The 19,905-nt window shown below is 40.5% G+C and overlaps 1 protein-coding gene across 5 annotated transcripts; it reads right to left on the bottom strand.

Moving 5' to 3' along the window:
- Positions 1 to 1,197: 1,197 nt before the first annotated feature.
- Positions 1,198 to 18,800, bottom strand: BZW1 (basic leucine zipper and W2 domains 1). 5 transcript variants are annotated; one of them, XM_036318950.1, is made up of 12 exons: positions 18,663 to 18,800; positions 17,479 to 17,552; positions 15,323 to 15,499; positions 12,187 to 12,281; positions 11,137 to 11,202; positions 9,169 to 9,304; positions 8,148 to 8,257; positions 5,378 to 5,548; positions 5,016 to 5,162; positions 4,384 to 4,522; positions 4,014 to 4,136; positions 1,198 to 3,652 (listed from the first exon to the last, which is right to left on the bottom strand). In XM_036318950.1, the coding sequence occupies exons 2-12, from the start codon at positions 17,540 to 17,542 to the stop codon at positions 3,621 to 3,623; spliced, it is 1,260 nt and encodes a 419-aa protein (XP_036174843.1). In that variant the 5' UTR covers positions 17,543 to 17,552; positions 18,663 to 18,800; the 3' UTR covers positions 1,198 to 3,620. The 5 variants fall into 5 exon arrangements, with proteins under 5 accessions (XP_036174843.1, XP_036174845.1, XP_036174844.1 ...); XM_036318952.1 differs by lacking the exon at positions 18,663 to 18,800 and adding an exon at positions 17,680 to 17,954; XM_036318951.1 differs by lacking the exon at positions 18,663 to 18,800 and adding an exon at positions 17,695 to 17,954.
- Positions 18,801 to 19,905: the final 1,105 nt, after the last annotated feature.

Raw genomic sequence — 19,905 nt, 5'->3', positions numbered from 1 at the left:
TATAGGGAGAGAAACATTGTGAGCAAAACATCAACCTGCTGCCTCCTGAACGCGCCCTAAGGAGACCAAGCCTACAATACTGGCACATGCTGATTGGGAATTGAACCTGCAACCTCGTGGTGCCTGGATGATGCCTAACGGAGCCACATGGGCCAGGTCAACTAGGGTTCTTTGTAAGTTACTAAGGTGACAGTGATGGATGCACTGTCCTCATCCTTTTAAAAATTCATTGTAAGTGCACTGGAAAATCTAGATGATTGGACTTGATATGACTCCTAATTACCCAGTAAAATGGGAAGAGGGGTGGAGGAGAAAGGGAGTTTGGAAGCCTTTCTGATCCAACCAAGTTTCACACACTTATGCATAGGGTTGTGTTCAGGTACAAATTCGCTGCAATTCAAGTTTTTTAGACAGAAGCCAATTATAAGCTACTCTGAAGTCAAAAGTACTGATTATATCTTCTAGAGCCCACTTAAAGCCTGCTGAACAACTTAAACCTTTAGGACTCAGCAGGATGAATAGGTTAACTTACATATACTAGGGAACTAACACCTAGCGTAATTCTCACAGAAATGATTAACTTATTTTACATGGCACCTGTAAACAGCACCCGAGGGAAATTTTTATAAAGGCAATTTAGTAGTCTAAGCAATAACGTACACTTAAACTCTGATACTCATGTTACATTTAAAGCCCAGTAGTTGTGCCAGTTCCTGCAAGCATCCTGTGAGACAGTAGATGCATCAGTTAATATTTTAATACCATTTACCAGTGTTTTGCCCAACAACTTAAAATCACTCATCTAGAATTTTAATTGATTTTTATAGATTAGAAGGAACCCAAATAGCTCTCCCATATATTTACAATCAAGAAAGAATATCTTAAGACCACCAAAGTCAATGGGAAATGACTTGTCTAATGCCTGTGGTGAGCTACTGTTAAAAAAAATGGTGACTGGCAGAAAACAAATTTTCTCTATTTCCTAATAACCCTTGAAGAAAAGAATACTGCTTCAGGATATGGATCTACATGAAGATATGTCTGGCAATGCAAATGTCTATCTCTAGGTCCTCTCCTACTTTAAAATAAGACGTATTAGGTCCACATTCTCAGTGGGGGCGGTATCACCCCCAAATGGGACAAAAAAACCTCCCGTATTCTTTTAATGTATAAAGCAGGTACAATACACATACAAGCTTATCTGTAATAAAATTTATTGGGGTGCTATAAGAAAACTCTAAAAAGGCTTCCTGGAGGAGAGTGATGAGCTTTGAGAAACACTGAATTAGAAGTCAGTATCTCAGTCACATGCATTTCCTCTTACCACCATCATTATGCTGTGACAAAATATCCTTGGTGTTTTTGGTATTTGGAATTTTCATAAGAACAGCATAATAAATATCTCTAGGACAATACTCCAGAATAATTAAGATTAAGAAACTTATGATCAGCTCTAAACACATTTAATTATGGCATCTAAGAGACCCTCTGAAACAGAAACCGAGTTAGGAAAATCAACATTTATCCAATCATACAAGTACAGTTTTAACATCTATATTAAGAATTACATATTTGAGGCCATAGGTTGGCACTGGCAACCGAGTTCCAAAATTACCACTTAGAATTCTAAAAGAAAATCTGCAGTCCTTTCAGAAAGCATTCCCTTTTTTTTATACTGTCACAGGTGATACCCATTTACTATAATATTGTAAGTAAACACTACGTTGTCATTATGAAGAAAAAAACTGTGATCAGACAAAGATCATAATGTAGTTCTGGAAGACTACACATTCACTATACACAGTATATAATAAAACAGGGTACACTTTGAATGGCAGTAACATGCAATAATTTGGTTGTTGAAATGTTATGTAGTTTCTGCAACATCAGAATTCTTTGTAGGTGTTTATAGTTTGGGAGCTACAAGGGTGAAAGAGCAATTATTTAATGCTTACATAGTAGAAATGCCTGAATGTATAACATACAGTTACCACTGGACATTAGCATGGAATTTATAAAAAAAATAAAGATTGACCTATATAACCTAATAAGGATGGACTTTATTTTTTTTAAAGTCTTTTAAGGACTACAAATTACAAAGCAAAAGCAAATCACTACGTAGAAACCTAGTGAATACATTTTGCCTGTGCATGAAAATTTTATCAGTTATTCATTTACAATTTCACCCCATTCACAATGGTATCAATAATAATGCTCTTCTTAAGGTAACTATACACCTTCATTTCAAATTATACTACATATTATTCCCTCCAGATTAATTGTTAAACACCAAATTCTTGGCTCATAAAAATGGCACCTTTGAAAGGGGCAATTTCTACTCAGTCTCTGGTGGCATTATTCCAAGCAAATTTCTTTCAATAATCAAAACTTCCAAAATCTTCACTTTTAAGGTGAAGTCTTTCCAATCAAAAAGTGTGGTCACATTTTGTTTTCTGCTGACTACATATATAGATGGGTGGCAGAAAGAAAAGATGGAAATTAAAATAACTGAATTGTATAGAAAAGACTTTTGGCTCATGGCAATTAAAAAAGGCAACTAGGGTATGCTAATAGCCAAATGCTTGAATCATTAATTAGTGAATATTAGTTAGGAGAATGAGGCTGGTCCTATCATTACACTCCATTCTTTACATCAAATACTCTAAGCCAATAGGAAAAGAGTTATATTTAGAGTCCCAATTAGAACATGCTGGCACTTAACATTTTCAACAATTTACTGGGTTTAGTACAGTCGTTTCATTACTCACACTATTTCATGAGTCCTTTCCTAACATTCTAAGTGTTAAATTCATTATGTGACAAGACTTTTCTAAGGTACAGTTGTAAATGGTATGACAAGAATACCCCGTATGTTCTGCTTGAAAAGACAGAAACTGAATGAAGAAGTTTCTCAATAGGAAAAAGCTCAACTTTCTTCTTCCCACCACCTCTGCCCACAATAGTTTCCCAAAGACCTCACTTTCAAGCTTTTCTCCATGGCTTCACTAAGGAATGAAAATCAGAGCAAACAACTGAGCTCAAACACATCTGGAGCTGAAATTCAAGAAAATATTAACATGTGAGCAATGGTTCAAATACTCAAGATTCATGTTAATGAGTTCAATTACTGCATATGAGATTTTTACAGATGAGGAGGGCTTTGGGCATACCGAATTATCACACAAATCATTGCTTTTTGAGACTTTGGATACTTTTACAGTTTAATTTGCAAACAGAATTTTTATAACAAATTATTTTTAACCAAATCATATCTTTAAAACTGTTTATATAGAAAACCCAGGAAAAAAGTGAACTGTTCACTGTGGAAGGCCTTAAATTACATTATTACAGTAGAAAATACAGGAGGTAGAAGATAACTGAAAAGACTAATGCAACATTAGATCCAAATCTACAGCTCCTGTAGCTACTTAAAACATGGTTTTAGAAATTAAACCCAACATTTCCAGTAACCATAGAAACAGTTAAAATAAAATTTGCCATGAAAGCCCTTATATCATGCTTGATATAGGGAGGTAGGAAGATGTAAGAACCAGGACACATGAGACATGACATTTTATCTACAACTCCTGTTTGCTTTACTGAGGGTGTAGTTTCAAAATTCAGTCACCTTCTTCAGCTTCAGACTCAGATTCTAGAAAAGAGGGAAAATGGAGCAAAGCATTATATATCAGAAAGCAAAAGTTCCCTTTTATAACTGTGAAGACTTTATTAATGTCCTACTTATATGAGGGATATTAAAGAGTATTCATTTATAAATCTCAAAATTCGTATCAGACATTCTCAAAATTTTCAAATTTCCTCCTAAGAAAGTAGTACTAGGGTCATCAGAATATTTTAATGAAGTCTAATTTTCCTCAGCTGCCTCAGAGTTAATAAATCAACAAAAATCTGTACTCTAGGTACAAAACGGTCTCTGAAAGAAAGAGGCGCATGTGGAGACGTTCTATAGCCACACTTAACCAGTGCTTAGGCTTCTGCCACAAAAGACTTACCTTCCTCAGCATTTTTGAGCCACTCCACAAACTTTTTCATTTGTTCAAGGAAGACACTTTTCCCTTTTGCAACATGTGCATCTTTGTACCACTTCAGAATGGGCTCCTCACTCAGGACTTCAGCTGTAAAGGAGAGAGCGAGCATTACATTCGGGAAGTTTTCAAACATGTCTCTAACGCCGCATTAGAACCTACCTAAGGTGCAAAAAAGATCCTATTGAAAGGAAAAACCAACAAACCTGTATTCAAAACATTCTTAATTGGTATCTTCAACAAGTAATTTTTAAAGAAAAACATAAAAGACCCACTACCCAGCCAGGGACACCTTCTTTATTAAAAAAAAAATTTTTTTTGAGAAATTTTAAATTACCTTTGTAAAAAAGCACCACTATTTTCTGGAAGGCTTTCATGAAATGAATGTTATCATAGCAATACTCCTGAATCTTCAGTAACAGAGTCAGCTCAGACTGACCTTGAGTAGTAAAGGCAGCAAGGAGAGGGCTGTATTGCTTTTGAAGGGAAGGGAGAAAAGATTTAGTTATTCATTCTGCTAACTATCCATTATAAAATTCCTAAAATACAGAACATAACTATCTTTTACAATCACTGTGAATTAATTATATTCTACTTAGTGGAAATTAAAAAAAAATAGTAAAGCTTAAGCATCTATGTCAAATAAACAATACTGCACCAGGGATTCCAGATAACTGTCAATACAATGTTTAATATTTTAAAGGAAAAAGAAGAAAATTTCCAAAGTTCCATAAAAACCAAACACCAAATTGCAGGCATAAACTACTTTTAAATACTCGTTTTTAACCTGTGAAACAAACAAAACCCAAGCTAGGCTTTAAAATAAGTTACATCAATAATATTTGTCTATTTACTGGTTGAATTATCCCCATGAACTAGATGTGATAAACACTCTTAGAAAAAATACAGTAACAGTTCACTTTTCCAAATTTAAAAGCAGAATGTTTTGTCAAGGCACAGATCTAATACCTTCAAGTGCTTGATGGCCTGCTCTGCTACAAGCTCCTCTTTTTTGTTCCATTCCACGGTGCTCATCACACTGGACCAGATTAATCCAATGACAACCGGTTCTGGGATGTTGTTTTTTTTCATCTCCTCCTTGACATACAAAATTATCTGCAAAAGAATCCAAATTTAGTTAACATAAATGATATGTATGTACATACGCCATACATACCCCCCGGAGTGTTATAATTTCTGGGCCCAAGAAGGCACTAAATATAAAAAAGACAGGCAAAGCCCCAGCATAATATTCTATAGCTATTAACTAAAGCCCACTCTAGTGAAATACTTTAGCCAGATAAAGACAGTTTAAACAAAAAATATCTTACATCCTTAAATGGATCACCACGGGACATCTGTTCTTGAAGCTCTTTCTGGAGTTCTTTACGAGCTCCTATGGTTTGCTGATTCCGAACATATTCTGAAAGCTCTTTTAAGCCTGCCTCAGTGAAATACTTTGTGAAGTGTTCAACGCTTTGTTTATTGGCAGGAAAAAGTTCCTGAAAGGAGAAGTTCATCTAGTTAGATTATCTTTAAATCAGGTTAAGAAAAACTCTTAACAGATTACAAATGACAAGTTCCTTATTACACTTTCATGGCAAGAATGGCATAAGAGAATGAAAGAAGATACCCCAGCTGGGGGAGAACCAAGATGGCGGCATAGGTTAACGCCGGAGTTTGCTGCTTTGAACAACTACTTCAAAAGTGAAACCAAAAAACGGAAGGGACATCACCCAGAACCACAGGAACGCTGGCTGAGTGGAAGTCCTACAACTAGGAGGAAAGAGAAACGCATACGGACACTCAGAGGAGGCGCAGTGCTGAAGTCAAGTTCTGAGGTGCGGAGTGCGCGCAGCGGGCTGGCGGTGGAGGGCGCGGTTGGCGTTTTCAATCCGGAGGGAGTCGCAGACTCTGAGCTCCAGATCCGGGCGAGTCTTTAGGGACCCAGACTCAAACGGGAGAAGCGGGACTGTCTGGCTTCGGTCAGAGCGAGTGCAGCTTTCTCTCTGAGCTTTGCAGCGGGTGCTGGGACTCAGAGAGGCAGAGCCCCTGGGGACAGGACTGAGAGCCGCCATAACTGTTCTCTCCGGCCCACCCTGTTGATCCTGTGTGACCCGCCCCGCCCAAGCCCTGCACACAGGCATTTGCCGGATAGCCTCAGGCAAACGCCAGATTAGCACCTCCCTAGAGGACAGAAGTTCTCTCACTGCTGACACAGCTGATTCTCATAGCCACTTGGCCTGGAGGTCAAAACCCTCCCTGGAATTAGCTACAACAATCAAGATTTAACTATAAGACTGCGAACAAAGACCACTAGGGGGTGCACCAAGGAAGCATAACAAAATGCGGAGACAAAGAAACAGGACAAAATTGTCAATGGAAGATACAGAGTTCAGAACCACACTTTTAAGGTCTCTCAAGAACTGTTTAGAAGCCGCCGATAAACTTAATGAGATCTACAAGAAAACTAATAAGACCCTCGATCTTATATTGGGGAACCAACTAGAAATTAAGCATACACGGACTGAAATAACGAATATTATACAGACTCCTGACAGCAGACCAGAGGAACGCAAGAATCAAGTCAATGATTTGAAATGCGAGGAAGCAAAAAACACCCAACCGGAAAAGCAAAATGAAAAAAGAATCCAAAAATGCGAGGATAGTGTAAGGAGCCTCTGGGACAGCTTCAAGCGTACCAACATCAGAATTATAGGGGTGCCAGAAGATGAGAGAGAGCAAGATATTGAAAACCTATTTGAAGAAATAATGACAGAAAACTTCCCCCACCTGGTCAAAGAAATGGATTTACAGGTCCAAGAAGCGCGGAGAACCCCAAACAAAAGGAATCCAAAGAGGACCACACCTAGACACATCATAATTAAAATGCCAAGAGCAAAAGACAAAGAGAGAATCTTAAAAACAGCAAGAGAAAGAAACTCAGTTACCTACAAGGGAATACCCATACGACTGTCAGCTGATTTCTCAACAGAAACTGTGCAGGCCAGAAGGGAGTGGCAAGAAATATTCAAAGTGATGAATACCAAGAACCTACAACCAAGATTACTTTATCCAGCAAAGCTATCATTCAGAATTGAAGGTCAGATAAAGAGCTTCACAGATAAGGAAAAGCTAAAGGAGTTCATCACCACCAAACCAGGATTATATGAAATGCTGAAAGGTATCCTTTAAGAAGAGGAAGAAAAAGGTAAAGATACAAATTATGAACAACAAATATGCATCTATCAACAAGTGAATCTAAGAATCAAGTGAATAAATAATCTGATGAACAGAATGAACTGTTGATTATAATAGAATCAGGGACATAGAAAGGGAATGGACTGACTATTCCTGGGGGGGAAAGGGGTGTGGGAGATGAGGGAAGAGAATGGACAAAAATCGTGCACCTATAGATGAGGACAGTGGGTGGGGAGTGAGGGCGGAGGGTGGGGCGGGAACTGGGAGGAGGGGAGTTATGGGGGGAAAAAAAAGAGGAACAAATGTAATAATCTGAACAATAAAGATTTAATTTAAAAAAAAATAAAAAAATAAAAAAATAAAAAAATAAAATTAAAAAAAAAAAAAAAAAAGAATCTTATCTGGCCCTGGCCAGTTTAGCTCAGTGGATAGAGTGCTAGCCTGTGGACTAAAGGGTCCCAGGTTCAATTCCAGTCAAGGGCACATGCCTGGGTTGTGGGATCGATCCCCAGTAGTGGGTGCGTAGGAGGCAGTAGATCAATGATTCTTTCTCATCATTGATGTTTCTCTCTCTCCCTCTCTGAAATCAATAAAGAAATATATATATATTTAAAAAAAAAAAAAAAAAAAGATACCCCAGCTGGTGTGGGGCTCAGTGGTTCAGCATCAACCTACGAACCAGGAGATCATGGTTTGATTCCTGATCTGGGCACATGTCCTGGTTGTGAACCTGATCCCCAGTAGGAGGCATGCAGAAGGCACCCGATCAATGATTCTCATCATGGATGCTTCTCTCTCTCTCTCTCTCTCTCTCTCTCTCTCTCTCTCTCTCTCTCTCTCTCTCTCTCTCTCTCTCTCTCTCTCGCTCTCCTTTCCTCTTAAAATAAAGAAGCTACAAACCATCAGTCTGTTATCCATGCTGACTCTCCGAAGACTTGAAGCTACTGCATTGATGTCTTTTTCATTTATCCATGATTTAAAGAGCTTTACAGCAAAAGCTGCTGAAACCCCTGTAGAAAAGAGCACACTTAGCAGAATCGCCTTTCTGGATTCAACCTCCCCATTTCCTCCCTCCATAGTTAAGCCACACAGGACTACTCCCTTTATTCCCACTTACTCCTGAACTTCCCTCTGCTACTGCTTACCATTTAACTCCAATTTCTCTAGTCTACCATTTGCTGATTATATATTCTTACTCAAGTGAAACTGTTTTCTAATGTGTTAAATGAGGGTAAACAGTTCTTACAATTGACAGGGTTGTTGTGAAAATTAAAATAAGGCATGTTAAATACAGAGTACTCTGGCCAATGTGGCTCAGTTGGTTGTAGCATCATCCCATACACGAAAAGGTGGTGGGTTTGATTCCCCATCAGAGCACATATGAAAGGCAAAGACAAACGTTTCTTTCTCTCCCCCTCTCCCTAAAATCGATAGAAACATATCCTTGGGTGAAGATTAAATAATAAAAAAATAAAAAATAGTATTTGTAAAGAGAAGTTATCTTTGTTACTATAAAAAATAATTTACCTGTGGAGATCAATATAAGGGACTTATTTTCCTTTTCAGCTTGACATTTCCCCCAATAGTATTTTCACTATTAAAGATGATCCCAAGTCTCCCAATTGGAATTAATCTCCTTATGGGTTACCATGGAATTAAAATCCTTTTACTTTATAATCACATTGCATCTGGACCCTGTATATTTGCTGTATACCTAAATTAAGCCACTAACCCTCTATGCCAAAAGTATATAATAAATGTCTAATGAATCTGAATCAACCTATTAAATTTAAGGACAGTTAAAAAGACTATACAAGTCAAATCTAAATAAACTCTAAGTTTTATATCAGTCCATCTTTCATGCTCTTATCTACCCTACCCTCAGCCAACTAAAAACTAACCTTTACTAAAGGTTAATTACCTTCTTTAACCAAATTCTCATTATAAAGGCTATTAAGAATGGATGCATTAAGTGTTCCATTAGCCAGAAGAACACCAGTCAACATAGCCAGCTTGTTCCTCTCCGACTCCGAAAAACCCTTTAAGAACAGCAGCAGCTGTAAAAATAAATAGTTATAAGTTAAAAGAGCAACTATTTAAAGAGAAGCAGTAAAGCATACTATACTGGTTACAAGTATGGGCTCTGGAGTACCGCCCACGTCAGTTATAATACACACTAGAGGCCCGGTGCACCAGATTCGTGCAGTGTGTGTGTGTGTCCCTCAGCTTGGCCTGTGCCTTCTCACAGTCCGGGACCCCTAGGGGATGTCCGCAAGCCAGCAGTCACATATCTCTCTTGCAGCCCGCCACCCCTTGCTACTTTACCGCCCGCCACCACTGCTACACTCGCCAGCCCAGCTTCTGGCTGAGCAGTGTTCCCTCTGTGCAAGCGCACTGACCACCAGAGGGCAGCTCCTGCATTGAGCACCTGCCCCCTGGTGGTCAGTGTGTGTCATAGCTACTGGTTGTTCCACCGTTTGGTGGATTTGCATATTATGCTTTTATTATATAGAATTTTATAGGATTAGCTGAGTGATTGTAGGCAAGTTAACTTCTGTTGCCTCAGTTTCTTCATATGTAAAATGTGGATTAAACTTGTTCATAGGGTTTTTGCAAATATTAAATGAGTTTAATTAGAATAGTGTCAGATACTTGGTAAATGTTACCAAAAACATTATTACCATATATTCTGTGCACCTATACATACTGTATAGCCAAGACTCAAATAGCAAGTAAGCTAAATTTCCCTTTTTCAATGTATTTAGTTCTAATCCTCTATTGTCTATCTTTTGAACAAACTCCACTTTGACTTTTAGTCTTCTGCCACTTATTTGGACACAGAGCTAAGGAACAGTGTATAGCAAGTTAAACTAAATGATTTACCCCCAAACTACATTTCAGAAACAATCTACCTAAATATCTAAAATTACCTCAAATCTAAACAGTAAGGAGGTTCCAAAAAAAAAAAAAAAAAAAAAAAAAAAAAAAAAAAATTTAAAGACAGAACTATCATATGATCCAGCAACCCCACTTCTGGTATTTATCTTAAGAAACCCAAAACACTAATTCAAAAAGATATACGCATTCCTATGTTCACTGCAGCATTATTTACATATAGTAGCCAAGGTATGGAACCAACCCAAATGCCCATCAACAGACAAGTGGATAAAAAAAGCTGTGGATAGAGCGTCGGCCCATGGTCAGGTTCGATTCTGGTCAAGGGCATGTACCTCAGTACAGGCTCCATCCCTGGCCCCAGTCAGGGCGCATATGGGAGGCAACCAATCGATGTGTCTTTCTCACATCAATATTCCTCTCTCTCTGTCTCTCCCTCCTACCTTTCACTCTCCCTCTAAAAAAAAAAAAAAAAAATGAATGGAAAAATGTCCTCGAGTGAGGATTAACAACAAAAAACTGGTACATAGGGGGGAGGTTGGGGGTTAATGGGGGGGATGAGGACACATTTGTAATACCTTAACTAATAAAAAAACCAAAAATAAATAATAATTCAAAAAAAACAAACAAAAAAAACCCTGGTACATATATACTTGACCATGAAAAAGAACAAAACCTTAATATAGATGGATCTAGGATATTATGCTAAATGAAATAAGTCAGACAGAGAAAGGCAAATGGCATATGATTTCACTTATATGGGGAAATCTAAAAAAAAATAAATAAAAATGAACAAACAAAACAAATATATTCAAAGAGAACAAACTGACAGTCACCAGATGGAATGGGGACCGGTGAAAAAGGGCAAGTAATTAACAAGTACAAATGACAGTTACATTTAAAATGATCTGAAACCTGTGGCTGAATTAGGACTTAACATTCCCCTTTTTGACCTCAACCTTCTCTTTCCCACAAAACATATTGCTCTTCATACCTTTTTCACTTCATCTTCAAAACCTTTCTCCAGGTATTTGTAGCGCCTGATTAACTTGTTAAAAACCTATTAAGAATAGTAAAGGAATAAATTAAGTTCAATGATAAATTCATATATACAGATGCCAGGTTCCCAAAAAGATCTAGGTCAGGGCACCTGAGATCTCAGTGATAGTATCTCTAGAACAGCAAAGAAGTGAACCGTCCACTAGATACGTTTATAAGCTGTTTAAACCTGCTTGGGAAGAGTCTGTCAACTCCCAAACACTGCAATGTTCCAATGCAATGCTGTTAACTTTAACATTAACCCACAATAAATCTTTATTGCCAAATATTAAAGCAAAGACTAACTGTTGCTCATATATGTCATTTACCTATTTGTAGGATATACTAAATATAGTTCTACTTTCCTAATGACACAGATAACAAAATCGGTTAGATACACTTGAATTCTTGGCTTATAGTAATGCAAGCATAAATAACTATGTATGAAACATTCAAATGAGATTTTGATTGTTAGGCTAATCTGCCTGTAACTCATTCACTTTTTAAAAACTCATACACAGGCCGAAGCCAGTTTGGCTCAGTGGATAGAGCGTCGGCCTGCGGACTGAAAGGTCCCAGGTTCGATTCCGGTCAAGGGCATGTACCTTGGTTGTGGGCACATCCCCAGTAGGAGATGTGCAGGAGGCAGCTGATCGATGTTTCTCTCTCAACAATGTTTCTAACTCTCTATCTCTCTCCCTTCCTCTCTGTAAAAAATCAATAAAATATATTAAATAAATAAATAAAAACTCATACACAGAATAACACAATGATAGAAATCATGACAGGGAACTGATTTCCCTTTTCATTTTCACATTTTTTCTTAAAAATGGATTCATTTCAGGACAAACAGGAAAAGAAGGGCTAATTCAATCTTTTCCTACTTTGTTTGCCTCAACACATTTTGAAGTTTCTAATTCATCATATTTCACAAGAAAATTCACTTTAAACCTTCAATTCAAATTCCTTCAATCTTCTACTGCAACCTCTTAAAAGTTTTATTTACCTGAGCAAATGCTTGCATGGTCTCTAGGTCTTCTTGTGCTGCAAACACACAGACATCTGTACGCATCATGTCATCTGCCAGTGTACCACCTGGGGCTAAGGAACAAAAAATTTGCAGTGACCTTCATTTAAAATGAGTACCATTTCAATTTTACTTTTTGTGAGGATTCTCATCTCTATATATAAAAGGCTAAGTGACCGGCCATACGTCTGTCCTACCAGCCGGTACATATGACGCGCACTGGCAATTTAAAAATAAAGGTTGACCTGAGCATGCACGATATGTATAAAGCTCTCAGAATGGATATTATTAAAATCCCCCATGAAATGATTTGTAACAATCATTATTGAAGCTACCTTTGGAAATAGTATATCTATACATTATATCTAAACGTGATTCTTTGTTCTAAAAATGAGCACGTTCATAAATTAAATGAGGAAATTTTGGATATACTCAATGGAGATTTTCACACCTATTTGAGTGATTCAGTGGATGATGCCAAAAACAAAAATTTTTCCATCGAATTTCTTTAATAGTACTCCTTCGGGAATGCCATGTCATAAAATTAAAATCGCAAGTAGGTGCAATCATCATGCTACTGAGAAATCTTAATAGCAAATGGGGTCTTTGTAATGGTACTAGATTTATTATCAAAAGATTGAGACCTAACATAATTGAAGCTGAAATATTAACAGGATCTGGGGAAGGAGAGGTTGTTCTGATTCCAAGAATTGATTTGTCCCCATCTGACACTGGCCTCCCATTTAAATTAATTTGAAGACAGTTTCCCACGATGCCACAATGACTATTAATAAATCACAAGGACAAACTCTAGACAGAGTAGGAATATTCCTACCTGAACCCGTTTTGGACATGGTCAGTTATATGTTGTTTTCTCTCGAGTTTAAAGAGCATGTGACATTAAAGTTAAAGTTGTAAATACTTCATTATAAAGGAAATTAGTCAAGCATTCTGGAAGTGTTCTTCCTCTTATGTGGTATACAGGGAGATATTAGAGTAAGTTTAATCAATTTATCAGTCATTGTTTTTATATCATGTTTTTGTTGTTTTTATATGTCTTTGTTATTTTATTAATCAATTTATATATTATTTTCACATATATTTTACTAATTTTCTTTCATAGAGAAAGGGCGAATAGCAATATTAAAATATTTCTTCTAGCCCTGACTGGTTTGGCTCAGTAGATAGAGCACCGGCCTGCGGACTCAAGGGTCCTAGGTTCGATTCTAGTCAAGGGCATGTACCTGGGTTGCAGGAACATCCCCAGTGGGGAGTGTGCAGGAGGCAGCTGATCGATGTTTCTCTCTCATCGATGTTTCGTTTCTTTTTTTAAAAAATATATTTTATTGATTTTTTACAGAGAGGAAGGGAGAGGGATAGAGTTAGAAACATCAATGAGAGAGAAACATTGATTCAGCTGCCTCCTGCACGCCCCCTACTGGGGATGTGCCCGCAACCCAGGTACATGCCCTGACCGGAATTGAACCTGGGACCCTTTAGTCTGCAGGCCGATGCTCTATCTGCTGAGCCAAACCGGTCAGGGCTCATCGATGTTTCTAACTCCCTATCCCTCTCCCTTCCTCTCTGTAAAAAATCAATGAAATATATATTTTTTTAAAGAAATATTTCTCCTAACTAATTTCCTTTCAGTGTGCACAAATCTGTGCACTGGGCCACTAGTTATAAAATAAAATGATGAAAGTTCTAACATGATTTAAAAGCAAGTCAACTTCTCAGCAGGAACATGGCTAAGTTGGTTCAGTATGTGTGAATAAAGTGAAGCAGTTTACAGAAATAGCCCACTTTAGGAACTCAACGAAACCCGCTGCATTAATCAATAGAGTCAAATCTGTCACTCTAAGTGGAGACGTTCAAAGGTGGTTTAGATATGTAATTTTACATAAATTCACAAGTTAGAAACTTTATTTTTCAGATACATTTGTAAGCATTTATGGATAAAATGATGTCTGTATACTTAAAAATATGGGGGAGGAGGGATGAAATTGGCATAAACAGAGTAAGACTGCTAATAATTTCTGAATTAGAAGTTCATACTATTCTCTCTAGGATATGTTTGAAAATTTTCTTGGTACATGTTTTAAAAATAATTCTATAAACAGGCTTCTTGATAGCAATATTATGAATGGTAAATAGATGTATTTCATATTTCTTACTACAAGCTGGTAATACAATGAAAGAAATATTCATCTGACTAGGCACAAGAATATATTAATGTTAGGTTTCTGTTCCACCAATGAGCAATTGTTTGACTGCATATAAGTCACCGAAGCCTTTCTAAGCATCCATTCTGCATGTATACAAATGGAGTTCTGATTCTGTCAGCTTGCCCCTGAGGGTCAATGCCATTATTACCATGAAAACATTCTGAAATACATTAAAGAGCTATGAAATGAAATTACCATCATCATTTGAAGATATGTAATTAAGTAGCACAATCTGTTAAGGTACCCTGAGCTGTTGAGGGGGGATGTAGAAGTTAAAGCAGCACTGTGCAACAAAAATATGTGAGCCACATAATGTAATTTCACATCTTCTACTAGCTATATTAAAAAGGGTGAAATTAATTTTAATACACTTTAACCCAGCATGTCAAAATAGTTTTGAACATCTCAGTATTCAAATTATTATTGAAATCTAAGCCTTTAAAATCCAATGTCTATTTGACACTTTTAGCACATCTCACTTTGGACAAGCCACATATACTTTGTAGCTAATATACTGAAGCATACAGGACTAGAGGCTTTTAAATATAGAAGTATTTCATAAGCTAGATCAAGAGGGAAGGGTTTTCCAACCTGTTCAAGCACATATGAGGGAGGAGAGAATCACTGATTGGGGGGTTTTGTAGGGGTTTGTATTATCAGAAAAGTTATCCCCAAATGTTATAATTCTGTAACACACTTTAAATATAAAGCTAGATAAAGCAAGGCAATCTGCTAACTTGCTATGGTCTGGGAGTTAAAAGTGGAAAAATCCTAAGGGGGTTAAAAAAACCAAAGCCAACCCAATTTCATGGGCCTGTCAAACGGTTTATATTCTGGATTCTAACAAACTTCTCCATACAGCACACTTTCCACAAAACCCAGACTCTTACCCAGCATTCCCCCGGCCACCAGAATGTCGAAGAGTGTTTCTGCATATCGGCGGTAATCAAGTTTTGCTCCAGAAGCATCAAGAAACTTTGCTACTGCTTCCAAATCAGTACCAGTTTCACTTAAGCCTTGAATAATACAGTCTTGAAACTGAGTAGGGTCAAACCTCTCTTTTTCATCTAAGGAGAAAGAAAACCCCATTTAGCTTTAAAAGGCTTATCAAAATGCCATGAAATCACCACCTTAGGAAGTTATAACCACTGAATAAGTTAGTCACATTCATCACTATGTCATTTATTTCAACAACTGGAAAAAAACTAACATAAGCTGGATTACCCAAGACCTGGAACGCTAGCAAATAAACAGACTGAACACACACCCCGTGCAAGTTTCCCCTCTGCTAGTCCAAGGCAGGTGCCTAGGCACAGAATTGTGTAGCTTTTCTTCCACTATTTTTCACATGAGTCGCAGTTAAGTAAGCTAAATAAGGTAGCGTGTTTCTACTGCCAGGGAACAACTTCTATCTGAGATGTTCTTCCATTGCCCCTGGGCCTTTCTGAAATTTAGGGCATCCTCTAAAAATTTCCTGAGTGAAGTTTTGTCCAAACACTGGAGCTGTTAATTCTTTTTTTTAAATGCCCATAATACTTTATATGCTTTTTAAAAAACTCACTCCTTTGGTACTTAAGATCCAATGTATGACAGAAACTACACTAGCTCCCTTGCTTCATCCTTACAACAACCTGGTGAGGAAGATCTTTTTGTTCCAACTATTCAGAAGGACAACTGAAGCCCAGAGGAATTAAAGACCAGTAGCTAAGAGCAAGGACTCTTGAGTCAAACGGCCTGATACAAATCCTGACCATCATTAACTGTCTGAGCAACTAGTCTCATTCTTTAGGTGCAAATTTTCCTATTGTAAAAAGTAATGAAGAGTAGTGCCTATCTCAGAAAGCGGTGTGAATATTAAATTGTATTAAGATAGAAAGCAACCAGAACAATGCCCTGGTACATACCTAGCTTTCACTGAATTGTTATCACTCTCCATGACAGGGTTTGATCTCTGTCTAGGTGAGAAGCTACCTTAACTTTCACACAGCATGAGGGTGACCAACTCCTTGTTTGCCCAAGACCCAATCATTGAGAATTAGGAGAGCACCAGTGCTCTCAATCTGGAAGCGGGAAGTGACATCTCTTCCTGTTACCAATAAAATTATTTATATAAAGGTGAATGCCAGGAATCCACTCACTCTTCCCTATTAGTGCTAAGTTGCTCTGGTTTCCAACTTCCGTTCCCTCTCTTGAGAAAACCTACTGAGTTAAATGTAAATGCATCGGCAAAGACTAGAATCAAATCACTCTTTGATCTCCCCAATACAAGGGGACAAACTATAACTACAGATTTACAAAGCATTCAGAATATGGATCTCAAAGTGTCTCTATTCAGAGTAGAAAAACAATTATTAACCAGTAGTTGACCCAGTTCTCCCTTTTCTCAAAATGTACTATAAAATAAGGTTGACATGTGCTTTTGAGCAATAATGAAGTTTGGGGGGGAAATACTAAGCCCAGTATAAAATATACCTGAGATCACATCTCATTTAACTTTGCATCAGCAGTATATAACAATGCTTTGCTACAAAATTCAATATTCATCTAAGTGCCCACTAATATAAAGTAGTAGTTTGTATAATTTTAGTACTTTTCTTAGTAAGTCTGTGAGAAATATTTAAAAAAAAAAAATTTACAATGTTAAAAAAAATTACAATGTTAATAATTAATTATGTTCCATAATTAACTTCCATGGGCCAAGTCTGATTTTGGCTCTCACCAATCTTCACAACCTTTGGGTGAAATTAGTGATCACAGCAGGAGCTCTCTTTTTATAAATGAACCTTTCCCCTCAAACAAAAATGTGCTTAAATGAAATTTACCATTAAAAATGCAGCCCATACTTTTCTAAACAAACAAACAAACAAACAAACAAACTACTTAGAAACATGAAGGGTACCTGAAACAGTCAACTAGAAATTCACGTTCCTTTCTGTATTTTCTCTTATGATTTTAGTACTGAGCCAACTGTCACCCAGAGGAACCAAGGTAAAGAAGTTATTCTGGAGGCCTCCAGAAAGATACTTCTAAAACACAAATTATTTACCTCTTTTTCTGGTTTTAAAACGCTGGCCTGATAGCGTTGGCTTTTGCTGCTTTTGATTATTCATAAAAGACACCCTAGGAGAAGAAAAATAAGGCCGTAAAAATCAGTGCCATAACATCCATTTAAAAAACAAAGCACTAAACCGAGGTCTAGTCTCAAGTAAAACAAATGGAGCGCTCACTTTCGGTCTTGACAACACACCTGGTCAATAATTACCTTCGCTTTAAGGAACTATAACCTCAAAACGTGCCCTTCTCCCGCAAGAAGCCCCCGAAGGCTGGAGCGAGCACTTCCAGGCGACGACAGTGCGGTGATTGGTGGCAAGTCACCCGCAGACACAACGCTCTGGTGTCGTCCTCGCTCCTCTAAACCCGCCGACACCGCCCGCCAACTAACAGGTGCCCAACTGGTCCGTCAACGCGCAGGACCCGGTCAAGGGGCGACTCCCCGCGAGGAACCTGCCCTCCCGCCGCACCAGCGACCGCACCGCTCCCGCCGCAAGACTAACCGACAGCGGGCCGAGCCGCCCCTGCCCCCGCCCCCGATCCCAGCCTCCTCGAGGGCACGTGTCTCCCGCCCACGCCCTTCCCGCGCCAACCGCGACCCGCCACCCCGCCCAGGGTGCCCTGGGTCTCGGCGGGGCGCCGTCGGGGCCGCTCCGCGTCCCGCCGCCCCGTCTCCACTGACCCCGCCGCCGGCGCGGACGGCCGCCGCGACGAGCGGACCGCAGGCGCCGAGGCGCTTCGCGCCGGGGGCCCCGCCGCCCCGTACATCCGCCCGCCCTCCAGCGAAAGCAGCTGCGGGGGAGGCGGCCGCAGTGGTGGTGGCGGCGCCCCCGCCCCGCCCGCCGGAACCCCCCACGCGTACATCACCCAACAGAGGCCGCGGCGGCTTTGTTACCCAGGCCGGGCCGGGCGGAGGGGGCTGTCTCGGCCCCGGCCTCCGCCTCGGGCGCCGCGACGCCCTCTCCGGGGTCCCCGTTCCGGCCCGGCCGCCCCTCGGCCTCCCCGGTGAGACGGCGGCCCGGGCCCTCGAACACTGGCTCCCGCCCGGCCTCATGTGGCGGCCTCCGCCCGGGCCCCTCCGAGCCGGGCCGCATGGCGCCCGCCGCCGCCGCCCTCGCTCTCTACCCGCCGCCCAGGGGCCGCCACTCGAGCCCGGGGCGGGAGGGCGCCGAGCCTCACCGAATTTAAGGCGGAGAGAAAAGGGCCAGAAACTCCAGAGGTGGCGACAACTGCGGCGGTCCGGCGGTCTTTCCTCGGCGACCGGAACTAACGCGAGGAGGAGGAGGCAGCGGCGCCGCCCCCGCCCACCGCTCTCCTGTCGCGAGATTTCGTCGCGCGCCTCGCCCCGCCCCTCTCTTGCGTGGAGCCCCGGCCTTTTCCACATCCGGGAGCTCGGGATGGGAGACGAGGAGAGGGGAGAGTGGAGGGTTTCCAAGCCATTTTTTAACTTTGCCCTTGAGTTCCAGGTTTCCCGGACACTCACCCTGGACTAGCCTGCCCTTCTCCCACCGCGTCGCTCTCCGGCCTCTTAGCACCTGGAGGGGTTGGAGGAATAAAAGGTCCCCCATCCCTCCCGACAGGCTCGAGGAAGGTGGGCTCCGGCGCCCGCGTCCCTTCCTCCTCGGCCCGCTCCTCTAGCCGGAAGTGGAAGCGGGAGGGCGGGCCAGGGTGGGGGTCCGGGGTTTGAACGGGTGGGCGCTGAGGTTGGTTAGAGGGACCCGCCCGCCCTGGTTTCCGCTGGGGCTGTTTGAGTCCTCAGCGCCCGGCTTGCCCGGGGGTGCTGGTCGGGGGGGCGTGCACTCCCCCCAGAGCGAGGAGGCCCCGCCGAGGGTCCAGGAGGAAGCCCTGCCCCGGGACTGTCGTCACCGCCGGGCAGAGGTCTCTGCGTTTCCTCCGGGGAGCGGTCGGGGTGGGGACTGGGAGGGAGAGCATCCACCCCCGGAGGACGTTAAAAAGCACAGATTGAAGACAACCAGAACTTGGCTGGAGTTCCTGGCTAGAGATCCTGGCTAGGCTGCTGATCAACTGAAAATAAAATAAAATAAAATAAAATTAAATAAAAGCATGTAAACTTAAAAAAAAAAAAAAAAAAAGCACAGGTTGTCGGCCTCCCCGAGGAGACCTGGCGTGGGACTCCAGAACGTGCCTGTCCAGCAAGTTTCCGGGGCTGCTGACCTGGGGCCACACTTCCGAGAGCCCGTGATGGCGAACTTTTTGGGCTCGGCGTGTCAGCATTTTGAAAAACGCTAACTTAACTCTGGTGCCGTGTCACATACAGAAATGTTTTGACATTTGCAACCATAGTAAAACAAAGATTTATGTTTTTGATATTTATTTTATATATTTAAATGCCATTTAACAAAGGAAAATCAACCAAAAAATGAGTTCTCGTGTCACCTCTGACACTTGTGTCAGAGGTTCG

This window comes from Myotis myotis, unplaced genomic scaffold, assembly GCF_014108235.1.
Source record: "Myotis myotis isolate mMyoMyo1 unplaced genomic scaffold, mMyoMyo1.p scaffold_m19_p_8, whole genome shotgun sequence".
NCBI lineage: Eukaryota > Metazoa > Chordata > Mammalia > Chiroptera > Vespertilionidae > Myotis > Myotis myotis.
This window is presented reverse-complemented; position numbering and strand designations above follow the sequence as displayed.

What these genes read in the sequence shown, in the direction of transcription:
- BZW1 (XM_036318950.1), bottom strand. Translation starts at nt 17,542, where the DNA reads ATGAATAATCAAAAGCAGCAAAAGCCAACGCTATCAGGCCAGCGTTTT. An exon ending in CCATGCAAGCATTTGCTCAG is followed by an intron (nt 11,203 to 12,186) that starts GTAAATAAAACT and finishes TATTCTTAATAG; the next exon opens with GTTTTTAACAAGTTAATCAG. An exon ending in AGGCCATCAAGCACTTGAAG is followed by an intron (nt 4,523 to 5,015) that starts GTATTAGATCTG and finishes TCCCTTCAAAAG; the next exon opens with CAATACAGCCCTCTCCTTGC.